We start from the raw sequence: 12,820 nt of genomic DNA on the forward strand, positions 1-12,820 counted from the left end.
ACCACACTACCCACCAATATGCTTACTGGTGTGTAAGTGAGAATATAAAAGTACTCTGTATAATGTGTAAAAATATATAATGAAAAGCACTGTATGGGTGAATGAGTGTTCTTTAAAGTGCTTTACAGAACTTGAAGAGGTTAAAAAGGCGTCATTTATTATTTACTTATCATTTATCACAAAGTGATGCATCATTCTGGCAGGTCTGTGGTTATTTAGCAGGTCAATGTTAACCCTGATTCTACACAACCGCTAGTTGCATGGCCTCATAGACACTAAAAGATTACGTGCTTTTTTTTTTTCTTTTTGCCTGGTAAGATTTACCTTGTATTTGTGTCTACAACAAACTATATTCACTAATAAAGTTTTATCAAGTGTTTCTGAGCTCATGCAGACACTTCCACAAGAAGATATTTTCCTTTTTTTTCTGCTGATGTTGGCACAAAGCTTATCCAAGTGTTTTTATATGATGAACAACTTTTCAATGCCTTTTTATTGTGTTTACATTATATAAGAGCCTAATTCATGACTTATTCACATACTCAGTGATAAGGAAGTTGATTTGTGTGCTAATATTTTAATAAGAGATATAAATCTGTGCTCTGAAATAATGCAAAAAGGAATCAGTTCTAAAATGTTAGCGCAATCTGTGAGTCTATAGACACTTAACAAAGGAGTGAGAGCATCATTTCTAATAAAAAAAAATGCTTAGAAGTGAATGAAAATATTGTGCTGTGAGTGTTTAGGGAAAGCCCTGAACTCGGTCTGGCTGCTTGCGGTGGCCCGACAAGACTGCACCCCTTCCAAATCCGACCTCAGGATGTGTTGCCGTGGCAACAGGCGACCCGAGGTTCATGACTGTCAGATATGCGTTAAAAATAATGTCTTTTAGTCCAACCCTGCTTGCTATTTTTATACCCATAATTAAAAAGACTTGTTGCCTCAACCCCGCAAGCATCTGACTGGAAACATTAGTTTTACTGGAAGGGGGAAAAAAGTGGCATAAGGTTATTTTGTGACTGTTGAACTGTATCAAAATATTACTTTATTATTACTTTTCTTCATGAAATCATCTTACTATAGAGTGGAATAAAAGGAGTTTATTTAACCAATAAAGAAAATGAACTCAAGTGCGGATAAACTGTTTTATTGACATGTAAAGAGAGACAACAAATTCAGAAGACGTTAACAATTTAAATGTTTTGTTTTCAGTTTTCATTTAAAAACACATCTAAATGATTCGGGCCCTTTGTTTTCATTCCTGTTTCATAAGATTAATGAAAAGAGGTTAAAAATGCAAGGGAAGCGGTATCAAACAGACGGCGAACGAAAATATTTTTACTAAAAAAAGGAGCGAAACGAGGTTGTTGCAAAAGCAAGATAAGGTGCTGGACACAAGATAAGGAAATAAATAATCAGACTGGACTGAAAAAGAAAAAGCAGAAATCACGAACTGACAGACGTGGACCCACGACGGGCGCAAGAATCTGACGAAGAATGAATAAAAGACAAAAGAACAGGGAGGAGTGGAGGAGTGGAGGAGGCTGAGCGGATAATAAAGAACAAAGATCAGGTGATGACATGATCTACAATCTGAGAACCCGAAACACTGAGGACATCTAGTGTCAGCGAGAGAAAACAAACCCAAAGATTACAAAATAAAAAAAAACAATGAGAAATAAAAAAAAAAAAAACAGATCAGAACCCACAGACGTGAGAACACATCAGAGGGAAAGGAATACTGATGATCTGCTAATGATAAAATACGTCCGGACAGTTTGACAGCAGCTGCAGTGATTTTAAGAGGAGCTGAAAGCCTCGAAACCCTAAATAAAACAGTTTGTGAAGCACTACGCCGAACAGAAACTGCATGACAGGGCTGTCACTGATCCACAATAATAATAGGAATAAAAAAAAAAAAAAAACAGAACTGATGTCCACAGAAAGGGGAAGTCATTTGTCTTTAGGAATTACATTTGATGAACAAAATTCACTCAGAATTCAGCATTTTCTATCAGTGTCGGAATGTGTTTTAGCTATTCATACGTTCGTAATAGTCGTTCTTTTACTCAGAAACGCAGGAATACGTGTCAGGTGTGCATTCATGCTGGTTAAATAAACTCATGTTACAATAAAACAGCACAGAACACGTGCACTTCAGAGATAACTATTAATACTTTCAAAGGTAACGTTAACGGTTTAGCAGGATAAAATGGGTTATTTCTGCTAAATACTAAAAAGGAATAACATGACAGAAATGCAAACATTTTTTTTCACAAATGTCAAGTTTGCCTGATGCACCATGATTCTGTCACACAGCCTGAGGTGAGCCCTACAGGCTCAGCCACATAAAACACTCAAACAAAGGTAATTACCCGAGTGCAGGTTTGTGTTTCTTTTTTTTTTTTAAAGATACAAGTAAGCAAAAAACAAATGTGCACAGGACAGACTCTTTCAAAGATGCAAAAACAAGCATTGTTTGCTTTGTAACGTATTCCTTTTTTTAAAAAAAATCAGATATACAAAAAACAAAACAAAAGAAAAATCAAAAAAGTTGCAGTGTTGTTTTAGTTTTTTGCAGTTTTTGTTAATAATTTACAGCTTTTGTGTCTTCCAGTTTCTCTGTCTAACGTTCTTTTCACCTTTTAACCCAAACAAACATTAATTTCTTATCTAATCAGTGGCACATTTTCAGTTTTTGCGTAAACTCACATTGACTAGCATGAGTAGGCCTAATTGTGGTGACAAAAAGCAGATTTTGGGTCAGACTTATTTAGATGAAAGCAGAAAATATATGCAAAAAAAAAAAATCACCTTCATTAGAATTTTGGCTGTAATAAAACGCAGCAAACTCAATTTTAATACTTGTTCCATCTAGTGCTTTGTAGTGATAAATGGATGTGAACCAGTTAACTTTAGGACAGGTTGTGAACTGTGAACAAGAATTGGTTCATTTCTTTTTATATTTTGGGCAAACTGATTTGTAATGTAGTTTTTGTGAGGTTTGCAGGTCTATATGGAGCCATCTTTGGGATATATTTCCCGTTCTGATGTCAGATTAGATAATTAAAGCATGCAATTCCTTGTTTCCTTTTTACTGCTGTTTCTGTAACATGCCAGATGCAGCGATTTTCTTTTCGATCGCCTCCACCCTCAGAGACGAGTCGTTGTCAAACTCATAGGCCGCTCCTGGAGGATCTGAAGTCCACACATATAACGCCCAACCGGTACAAGTTCAGTATCACCACTAGGAAGTTCTTGAAGGTAAAGAAAACGATCATCTGGTGAATGACGCCAAAGTAGATCATGACGGTGAGCCGGACCACCAGGAAAGGGCCGTCGTGGATGAAGACGGTCTCCACGATGCTCCACAGGTTGGTGCTGTATTTGGACCACAGGGAGTCCCCCTCGATGGCGTCGTCATCCCCACGGGTCATGGTCTTCACCACTACGACACAAAAACAAACAGTTGATTAAAAACAATCAGGCAATGTCATTAAACTCTCTCAGGGATCCGATTGGCTGTTTGGACCAGCGCTTTATATTGTTTTTAACTGGGCTTATCTGCCTTTTTTCTTATTTTATATACAGAATTTTAATTGTTAGCAGATGCAGATGACATATCTGGTAATTTACTATGCTCACCTTTATTTCCCCTCCTACATTAAATAAACTGAAACACAGTGAGAAAAATATGTCAAGGTGCAGATGATAGGCTGTGTCAAATCGCTGAACAAATAAAAATATCAATATTATAACAAGTAAATATGTGAAGACACCATACTGTCTTTGGTCTACAATTTGTCAACCAAAAGCTCATTTATGTTCCCAGTTTAAACTTCTATTGAATTCCCGTCGTCTTTCATGCCAGAGTTTCAACCTAAAAAGATCTTATAATGAGAAAATGACCGAGTTTTAGTCGTTTTGGTCAAACTTTGCGTTATTTATGACGTTATATACGATCTCATGTAAAATCTTGTGTAATCTGTTAGCTCACAAAGGATGTGTTAAGGAAGTCTGAGCTACCACCACACCAAATTTAGGCTATTATCTGTAAAACTGACTGAGTTGGAACTATTTTTGTGTTGGTTGAGGTCAATTAGCTGCAGCGATCATCTTGAATTGACTTCAAAAGTTAATAATATCCAGGGATACCATGAAATGTTATTAAAAGTGGGAGATAAAGACATTAAAGGTTTTCAGGAGCAACATGACTGGAGTCAGGACTGATCCGGAGGAGTCAGTTGCTCTTAATAGTTAATAGTTTTCTTAAGAAAAAGAAAAAGAAGTCTTTCTAATGCCACATTCCCACAATCTGTGCTCACTCGTGTTGGGAAACGGTGAGCAACTCCACCGCAGTCCTTTCACACTGCAGCTGCCACCAGCTGCTTCCTCCCGCCACAAAGTCAAACGAAGGTGCAACGAAAGAGTCCACTTATCGTTTCTCTGGGTCTCTCTCTCTCTTCCTCTTCATGCCACTCACCATTCCTCTGAGCCAGACATCAGACACTTAGAAATCTGCAAGATTCTTATCTCCTTAGTAATTTGTGTTATAAAGCTGTGGGGACTGACAATCACCGGGTGAGATCTGTTTTAAATTGTGCAGACAGGCTTATCGATATGCAACAGTTTACAGGAGAACCTGTTTTCTCTGAGAATAAAGAAGTAAGCAGAAAGTCCTTTATGCCTTACATTTGATCAGATTTAAAAAGTAGCTCGGGATTTTAGTGCAAGCCTATGTTTTAGGAAATGATGAAAAGCTGAAATGGAATAACCTTCCCCGACTTACAAACTTAGAAATCTGACTTTATTTTTTTTATTTTATATTTTTTCTTCTCTGATCAAACATCTGCTATAAATCCCCTGGGTCCAGTGTTACGAGGTCAAAGACAAAGAGAAGAAGAGATATTTAAGAGCTCATAAAACAAAAAAAACACACCATGAGATATCTGCTGTGGGAAAACTGCAACTCCAAAGACGAATTCACAAAAAGTTTAACCCTTTGTTTTGTGATTCCTATCTTGCTACATTATATTTATAACAGCACTCAGCCTATAAAGGTACTTATTCTCTTTGTCTTGTCTTTTATTAATACGAATCCCAGTAACCAAGACTATAAATACAGCATGCCTGTACCTTTCTAGCTCCAATCATGGCTGCCACTTAGATAATTTCAAGTCATTTCAGACCTTTAGAAGCCTTGTTTGGTCCAAAATGTTTAACTGGATCCCAGCAAACATCCTCTTCCTTTCAGCTCACTTCCATTGAGTGTAATTATTATGTAACTGTGCAATTAAAAGGAGTTGTAAGCCAACATTTTGGGAAGCTGGTGCAAAATTGTCAGTAATAAAGACAAACGTCAAACAGCTTGTAATAAATTGTCTGTTGTTTTTGGTAATGAGCAGCTCTGCAAGTTTAGATAATTTCCCATCTCTGATCCAGGCAGTGCATCCGGACTTTTTTTTTTTTGGGAATGATTCACAAAACATGTTTTGTCTAGGCTTCAAATGCTCATGAGGCTTACAACCATCCTTCCTTTTTTGATCTGTAATGCGATAGTGGAAACACAAATGAGAAATTTGGGCGGTAGTAGTTCTGTTTGTTGCGTAGCTAATAATCTTCATCATTAAAATCAAGCATCATCTTTGGAAAATGGGAGGATTTTCTATAACATTGACGGCAAAATGAAACATTTTATGCACCGTTCAGCACGAGTGGACAGACTCTGTCTGCTGATGAAGATTGCTGTCAATTACCACTAACATCTGAAGACAGTTTTGGAAAAGACCCTCTCTTGAGACGATATCTATGGTAAAGAATGAGTCAGAACCTCCCATGTTCAAACATAACGTTTCTGTGTGTCAACACGTTCCGAGTTTACAAGATACTTAAACAAAACCGGCTCTGAAAGCCAGACAAACTCTCACAAGCAGACGCAAACACATTACGTACTCCCAAAAAGGACATCAGTTAAATTCTGTGTATTTCACCCTTTACTGGGATGTTTTCTATAATTCAGTGTGAATATCAAAATCCATTTAGACCATTAGTCTGGTCTTTCTACGAACAAACCTGTGTCTCTTTCTTCATTTGCTTCCTCAGACTTCAGGCTGATATGCTTTTATGTGCTCATTGGAACCAGTTTTTTTTTGGTTTGGACATGTCTGTGTGATAAAGCCCTCATGCAGGGATTCATATGGGAAGCGAAAACAAACTTTTGCACTAAAAGAAATTCAACTGCAACTAAAGCCCTATTCGCACGGGATTAGTTTTACCTAGGGACCACATGCAATAAATAAAGAACTCCCCAACGTCTGGTTTTTTTATATGGCGCATTCGCATGGGATAACCGAAGCCTGAGATTTTAACATCCGCTTACTTTGAGTTGATGTTAAAACTGCTTTTCAGGCTACGGCCACAGCTAGCCCGCTGTATAGTAGTCTACAAACAGAAGAAAATTATTCTTACAGCACAGAGCAATGCATAACGTAAGCCGCTATCTGCATGTGATTCTGCTCCTTCTCTTCAGCCTTTTCATTTTTATGGCGACCGTTACAGGACGTTAGGGTTTTGCTGGCCCGTGACACCAAAGGTCATCTATGCTCTCCATTGCCAAAAACAAATAAAAAGGAAACAAAAACCATCTAATAACGCACTGACTCCCTCCCATTTCTGTCCAAATCACAGAGACGCCTATTCATATTGGATTAGTATTATCACAGGACCTCGGAGTTCAGCAAAATATAGTAGGTAATTTGCGTGGGAACTTTTACTTTACAATTTACTGACATGGTTGATTCGCATGGGATTAACAACACAGACATTCTCCGTAATTATTACAAATGGCATGTGGTCCCTAGGTAAAACTGATCCCATGCGAATAGGGCTTTAGATGAAAGAGCAAGTGATTCAGCTGATTCGCTTTTCACTGTTTACGTTAAGGCTCTGCCCAGACACGTCTGGAAAGTTGTCTCTCATGAAGATTGTTTAGTTTTTCCCACATTAGTGTCCCTGCTTAGTGCTTAATAGGCGCCGAAGTTACTGACCACACAGATGACAGGGGAACTGCAGCATGCTCCACGACCACACAGCTAAAATGATGTAGACCAGCTGAGGAGTGTTGTCTCTGCAAAACACAAACAGACACAAGTCTGCACGTTGTTTTAATTGGCAACAGTTCGGTCTCCTGAAGTGGTGGTGGTGGGGGGGGGGGTGTCTGTGGAAAGGTTATGAACAATTAATATCTTACTTGCTGTAGATGGCCTTTTATCTGCCGCAGTCTGAAGAAACAGAGTTTGTTTCTGATCGAATTGACAGTTCGAGTGAAGCAAAGACAAATGCTGCAGACTTAAACAGCTTTAATATTTTATAAACATAAGACAGCATTTGCACAAACTGTTTTAAAATATTGAAGATTGGAGTTGTTGTCCAATTTGTTTTAGCTAGCTAGCCGTTAGATTGACAGTCTGGTCATTATTCTGCTGCGTTCGTTTCACGTCAGAACTGGGAATGACGTCAAACTCAACTTTACCAGGTTCCAGTTGGAACTTGGAAAACCACTGAGAGTTGTGCTCAACGATAAGGCTAACTACTAGCAATACAAGCTAATAACAATGAATGTTTCCTCATTCTGCATATTCAAACATACAGCAGCTGATGCCCCTAATGATGGCCCATGAAAAGCTGGCACACCTTTTCAGGTGCGAGTCAGCCATATTAGATTTTGCAGTCAGAGCTGGTCAGGCGTCTCTGACTTTCCGAGTCAAAATTCTGACTTTGGGAGGGCATTTTAGTTGATTTTGTTTTTGTTTTTTTTCACTTGGAACAAATTAAACTCCAGTATTTCTCCAAACTGAGGTTGTTCAAAGAGCCATCTACAGGTCCTACAGGTAAGACATGAATTGAGTCCCAATTCAAAACATCTGAACGATCCCTCAAAATGCATTTTGCACAGTTCACTCATAAACAGCACGTGGAAAGCTGTGCACGTACTTGATGTCGTCCCGCGTCTCACTGGTAAATTCGAGGATGTCTGCCGCCGTGCCTACGAAAATCAGCAGCAGCTGAGATAGCTGTTCTCTGGTGACCCCGTCTCCCAAGGGGAGAAACCACTTCCCGATGATGAGGAGGATGAGCAGGATCTCATGGAGAGCCAGGATCCAATTGTTTGGACAGAGCGCCTCATTAACAACCTGAAAGAGAAAAAGAGATGAGCAACACGAACTTAAGAGGATTTCTGTGATGCCTTCATTACTTCAGTTGTGATTCTTCTTGAAGAAAAGTTTACTTTCTAGGAATTTACTTGGCTTTTTGGTTTTGTTTGTATAAAATATTCATACTAACAAAAAGCCTTGGAAAGAGTTTAGTAGTCAGAATGCTAAAAGCAGCAACTGCAAACACCTACAACAAAATCCTGTGAGTGCCATTAGGTGCATTTGCATGATGAACTGGCCCAGACTGTTATGCAGCCACAAAAGCAGCCATTTGGTTCATTTAAATATTCATACTCTGTAATGTTTTTCTATTTATTGAGCCCTCATCCTGCAAATGTAGACACAATGCCTGCTAGTTTCCAGATTGCAAAGATTAAGGTATTGAAAAACAATGCAATATTATTTAGGGTATGAAGGACAAAGTGTGAAGTCCCACTGTGGTCGAAAAGCACGAGCTGTAGGATGACGATGTTGATCAAACATTTCCTTGTCTGATTCCTTGCCAGCAACAAGGAATCATACAAAACCCCAGCTGTTCTCACTAGACTACTGTCTATTGTGTTGTTTTCTCCATTCATTAGTCATTCTCTGATTAGCTGAGCTCATTGACCGTTAATGTTTTGCTCAAATTACCATAATTCTGAGCTACTATTGGGAATTAAAGACAAAAATAAAAAATATAGGACAATGTCAAGTAGTGATTTTCAGAAAACTGGTGAAACAGCTGAGTGTTTTCAAATGCAAACTCAATAAAGTGTTAGGAAATGATGCAAAAAAGGAATGTGGCAGGACTCAAATCCTAAATAAAATAATCAATTTTAATTTAAAGTCGTGTTAAACACTTTGGAAGTAGTTTCAAAAATATTCTGTAGCATGAGGGTTTATTTAAAGCCAAATCTTGCTGTCTGTTCTCTAAATGAACAACCGCTTCAGTAAAAGAGTGAAACTGTATCATATAATAACTTATACAAAGACACTGTTTTAAGTTTTGTGTAAGCTGCCCTTTTATTTTAGTGAATTGATTCAAATGCTTATTTTTTTAGGCTGTTCTGATCACTTCTTTTTTCTTTGAACTGCCCATTTTTTTACCACATCAGTGCAGGTAACATTCATGTTTTATATTACTGAAGTCTGATGACCTTCCATTACTTATTTAATTATCTTCATGACTCATACATCAATCAACCGTAACATTAAGACCACCTGCGTAGAAAAGTTGTTCCTTTTGACATCTGAACAGCTCTCATTGCACAGAGCATGGGTAAAGAGGGACCATGGGGTGCAGTAACTGGGCTTTTTAGCACAAATGTCATTGAATTTAGTGTAATTACCTCCACCAAGGAGGTCATGTTTTCAGTTGCTTTTGTCTGTCTGTCTGTGGAAAAGACGTTAGGAGCAGATTTTCAAGAAAATTTCAGAAAACGTGAAACATGGTACGAGGAACAAGTGATTAGATTATAGCGCTGATCCAGATAATGATCAGGATCACAGTATATTTTAATCACGCTGTGGCCTTGGCAGAGGTTTATGACTCTTTTTTTTGTTGTGTTCTTTAAACAATTCCTAGGGAGGTTTCTTTGGGGTTACTGCTGGGATTCTGCTGAAAATTGGCTGCCGCTGTAGAGGAGCGGCTGCTGTTGCCACGTGGGGCTAACACTGCTCAACCCAAGCGACTGCCAGGATTCAGATTTTATTTTTAATTAAAATACAGAAGATCCCAGAACAGAGAAGTGGGTAAATTTAAATCGGTGGAAAATACGGAGCAATATTTTCATTTTATCTGATCAGTGTAGCCAAAAGTACAACAACCACAGCAGTACTTTGCAACTTAACATACGCCCAAAAGTGTTCAGAAAGAGTCCAGTGATAAACTACTGTACACAGCCACTTCTTGGAAACATTAAAGTAAACCACGTAATGGGTTCTGAAAGGCTCAACTAAATGAGGTAACGTCTATAAAAATGTTTTTCAGACCTAATAGAGTTTTAACCTCCTAAATGCAAAAAGGCAGGAAGTTAAAAAAAAATAAAACTAATCTTTGTTTCCCCCCAGTCTTATTACTGGCACAGTGTGACAGCTTCACAGGTCGTAGTGTATTTGGGTAATGTAACAAAGCCTCAACTGTATCCCACAATGTGTGCTAGTAGAAATAACATTCTTCATACATCTCCAAACGGAGACTTTTCTGATTGCTGTTTACTGCAGGTAAGATACTGACTACTGATACTTGCTCCACAGAAGCCCACTTTAAAACAGAGACAGTATTTAACTTCTCCTGCAGCAAACTGCAGGTCAGGTGCATGGTTAGGCCCTTAAGTAATTTTTTTGTCACTTGTAACAAAACAAAATAAACATCTTGTGGAAAATGAAGACAAATGAAATAATTACCTTTTTATTTTTTAAATTGAAACATGACTCAATCAAAATCAAAGCTTGTCACCAACCAGATGTTGCGTCAATTGACTCGTGTACTTATGATAAAAATGCATACCATAAAGATTTCACTTCCTCACATGTATTCTGTTGAATACTTAAAGAAGCACAGGTTTCCAAAACTACAAATCATAAACCTCTAATCCCTGAATCATCTGTCTCACTGTTGTTCATTTATGCCCACATGAAAGTAATTTCTTCTGCTACAGTATGTGAAAAAATTAAACTGTATTTCCAGTCTCTTACCTTAGACAAAGTCCGGTAATCAAGGTGATCTTTCGTCTTATTTGAATTGATAATTTTGCCCAAACTGTCCAAAGACACAGTGTAGTTGCACTGAAAACAAATGAAAGAAGCAATTATGAACTAAAGTCTTATTAATTCATTTTAACTGTTAAAGTTGTTCCCATCAAACAGATGCAAAGAGTTCTGAAAACATCAGCCAACATCTTGAAAGTGTGTGTTTGGACAGCATTTTTCTCTGGAGGGAGTGAAGAACCTTGTCGTCAGCAGCTTTGTTCTGCTGGTGGTGGAGCTCCAGGATCCAGATGGAGGGGATGATACTTATGAGAAACAGGAAGACTGTTGGAGAAAACCTGCAGGAGAGCAAACAGGACTTTAGCTTACATTTAGATTATCGATCCGGAACAAAGACACACTGTGAATATTTATCAGGGTTTAAACAGTTGATTGGTCAACGATAATTAGGCTAAATTCTTACAGACATTTTTCTTCTTTTTCTTTAGCAGTCTTCATTCTTAAAAATAAAAATATTCTAACCCTTGAACCATCAATGGAGGCTCTAATAGATATTCTGTTATCCCTCTTTTCTAATCTTACTCCATTAAGATAAAGCCCACACACTTTACAGCCACTTTAAAGGCTTGATAAATAATTTAAAAATGCAACAAAATTATTTTTTGTCCCCACATCTTCAACCACTGAGAGGGAAATGAACATATGTCTGCTTGTTATTCATGCATCACCCTTTCTCTTGCACAGGATTTCTTGTTAAACGAAGAGGAATGTTCTACAGAAAACAAATATTTCGTCCTCATTGGTGGAAGGTTCTTGTTGAGGGAGTTTAATTTCCTGAAATGACAGTTGCAGTTCCTTTTTCCTTTTTCCTTTTTCCTTTTTACGGTCAAATGCAGGTGGCTGGGAAAGCAGGATATATGGTGTGCACATAGGAAGAGAGGGTAAGACCTTCTGAAAGGTGAATTTTGTCAAGAGGAGGAAATACGTGCACAGATTAGTTTTTACTCAAAACAAACACCTCAACGCATCCTCTAAAATTCAAAGTTTACAACACACATACATGCATACACAACTTTTTTGTTTGTTTGTTTACCATTTGTAGTCTTTCCCCTCCTGGTTCTTCAGAGTTATTATCATTTCAACAACAAGCGGCAGGAAGAGCAGAGTCAGAAGCCAGTAATAGAGATTGTCCTTGACGTGCGCCACCCTCCAGACAGCAATCACAGCAACAAGGATGAACAACGTTCTGGTGATGAACGCGCTCAAAAAGTGGAAGAGGCCCATTATGCAGAGCAACTGTAGATCCCTCTTTCTCACACTGGTCTCTCACACTGGTCTCTCACACTAGTCTCTCACACTGACTAAAATAAGGCGGGCGTTTTCTAACAAGTCCTTAAAGTTTTGTAGCTCCACCTCGGGTTTCCTGTCCTGATAGACAGAAAACGGACGTCCAGATAACAGAGATAAAGGACTGTAATCTGAGCCATGTCAGGGAGCTCACTCAGATCTTTGTTCCTCTGTATGATTTATAGCTAACACTATGACTTCACCACAGACCCTTTGTGCACATATGAGGGCAACATCTCATCACCGGCTCTTTTTTAGCAGGAAGAGCTTTAAAAAGCAAAACACATCCTCTGAGGTTTTTAACTCCTGGAAGTTAAATTATGCTTGACCACAGCTGGAGCCTGTGGTGAGCAGACATCCATGCTATTTGAATGTAAATGGCATAAGATTACAACTACTACCTAAATATTTTATAATGCATGGCTTTAATAGTTTGTAATGAGTTTAGAAATAAAAGTTTTGCTGGATTTTTTTAATGCAGTACATGTGAAGTGAAGGACAATGTTGTTAAAACAGAAAATGATTTTTCTTGTTTTAGTGGAGCTAATTTCACTTTTTAAATTAATTTT

At 38.1% G+C, this 12,820-nt stretch overlaps 1 protein-coding gene across 1 annotated transcript; it reads right to left on the reverse strand.

Annotated features, from left to right (window-relative positions):
• Positions 1–1,126: 1,126 nt before the first annotated feature.
• Positions 1,127–12,420, reverse strand: LOC108243832 (transmembrane protein 26). The gene is made up of 6 exons (XM_017429520.3): positions 11,998–12,420; positions 11,146–11,242; positions 10,893–10,982; positions 7,993–8,192; positions 7,047–7,126; positions 1,127–3,448 (listed from the first exon to the last, which is right to left on the reverse strand). Exons 1-6 carry the CDS (start codon positions 12,186–12,188, stop codon positions 3,177–3,179), a joined length of 930 nt encoding a protein of 309 aa, XP_017285009.1. The 5' UTR covers positions 12,189–12,420; the 3' UTR covers positions 1,127–3,176.
• Positions 12,421–12,820: the final 400 nt, after the last annotated feature.

The sequence above is a fragment of the Kryptolebias marmoratus genome, linkage group LG22 (assembly GCF_001649575.2).
Source record: "Kryptolebias marmoratus isolate JLee-2015 linkage group LG22, ASM164957v2, whole genome shotgun sequence".
Classification (NCBI taxonomy): domain Eukaryota; kingdom Metazoa; phylum Chordata; class Actinopteri; order Cyprinodontiformes; family Rivulidae; genus Kryptolebias; species Kryptolebias marmoratus.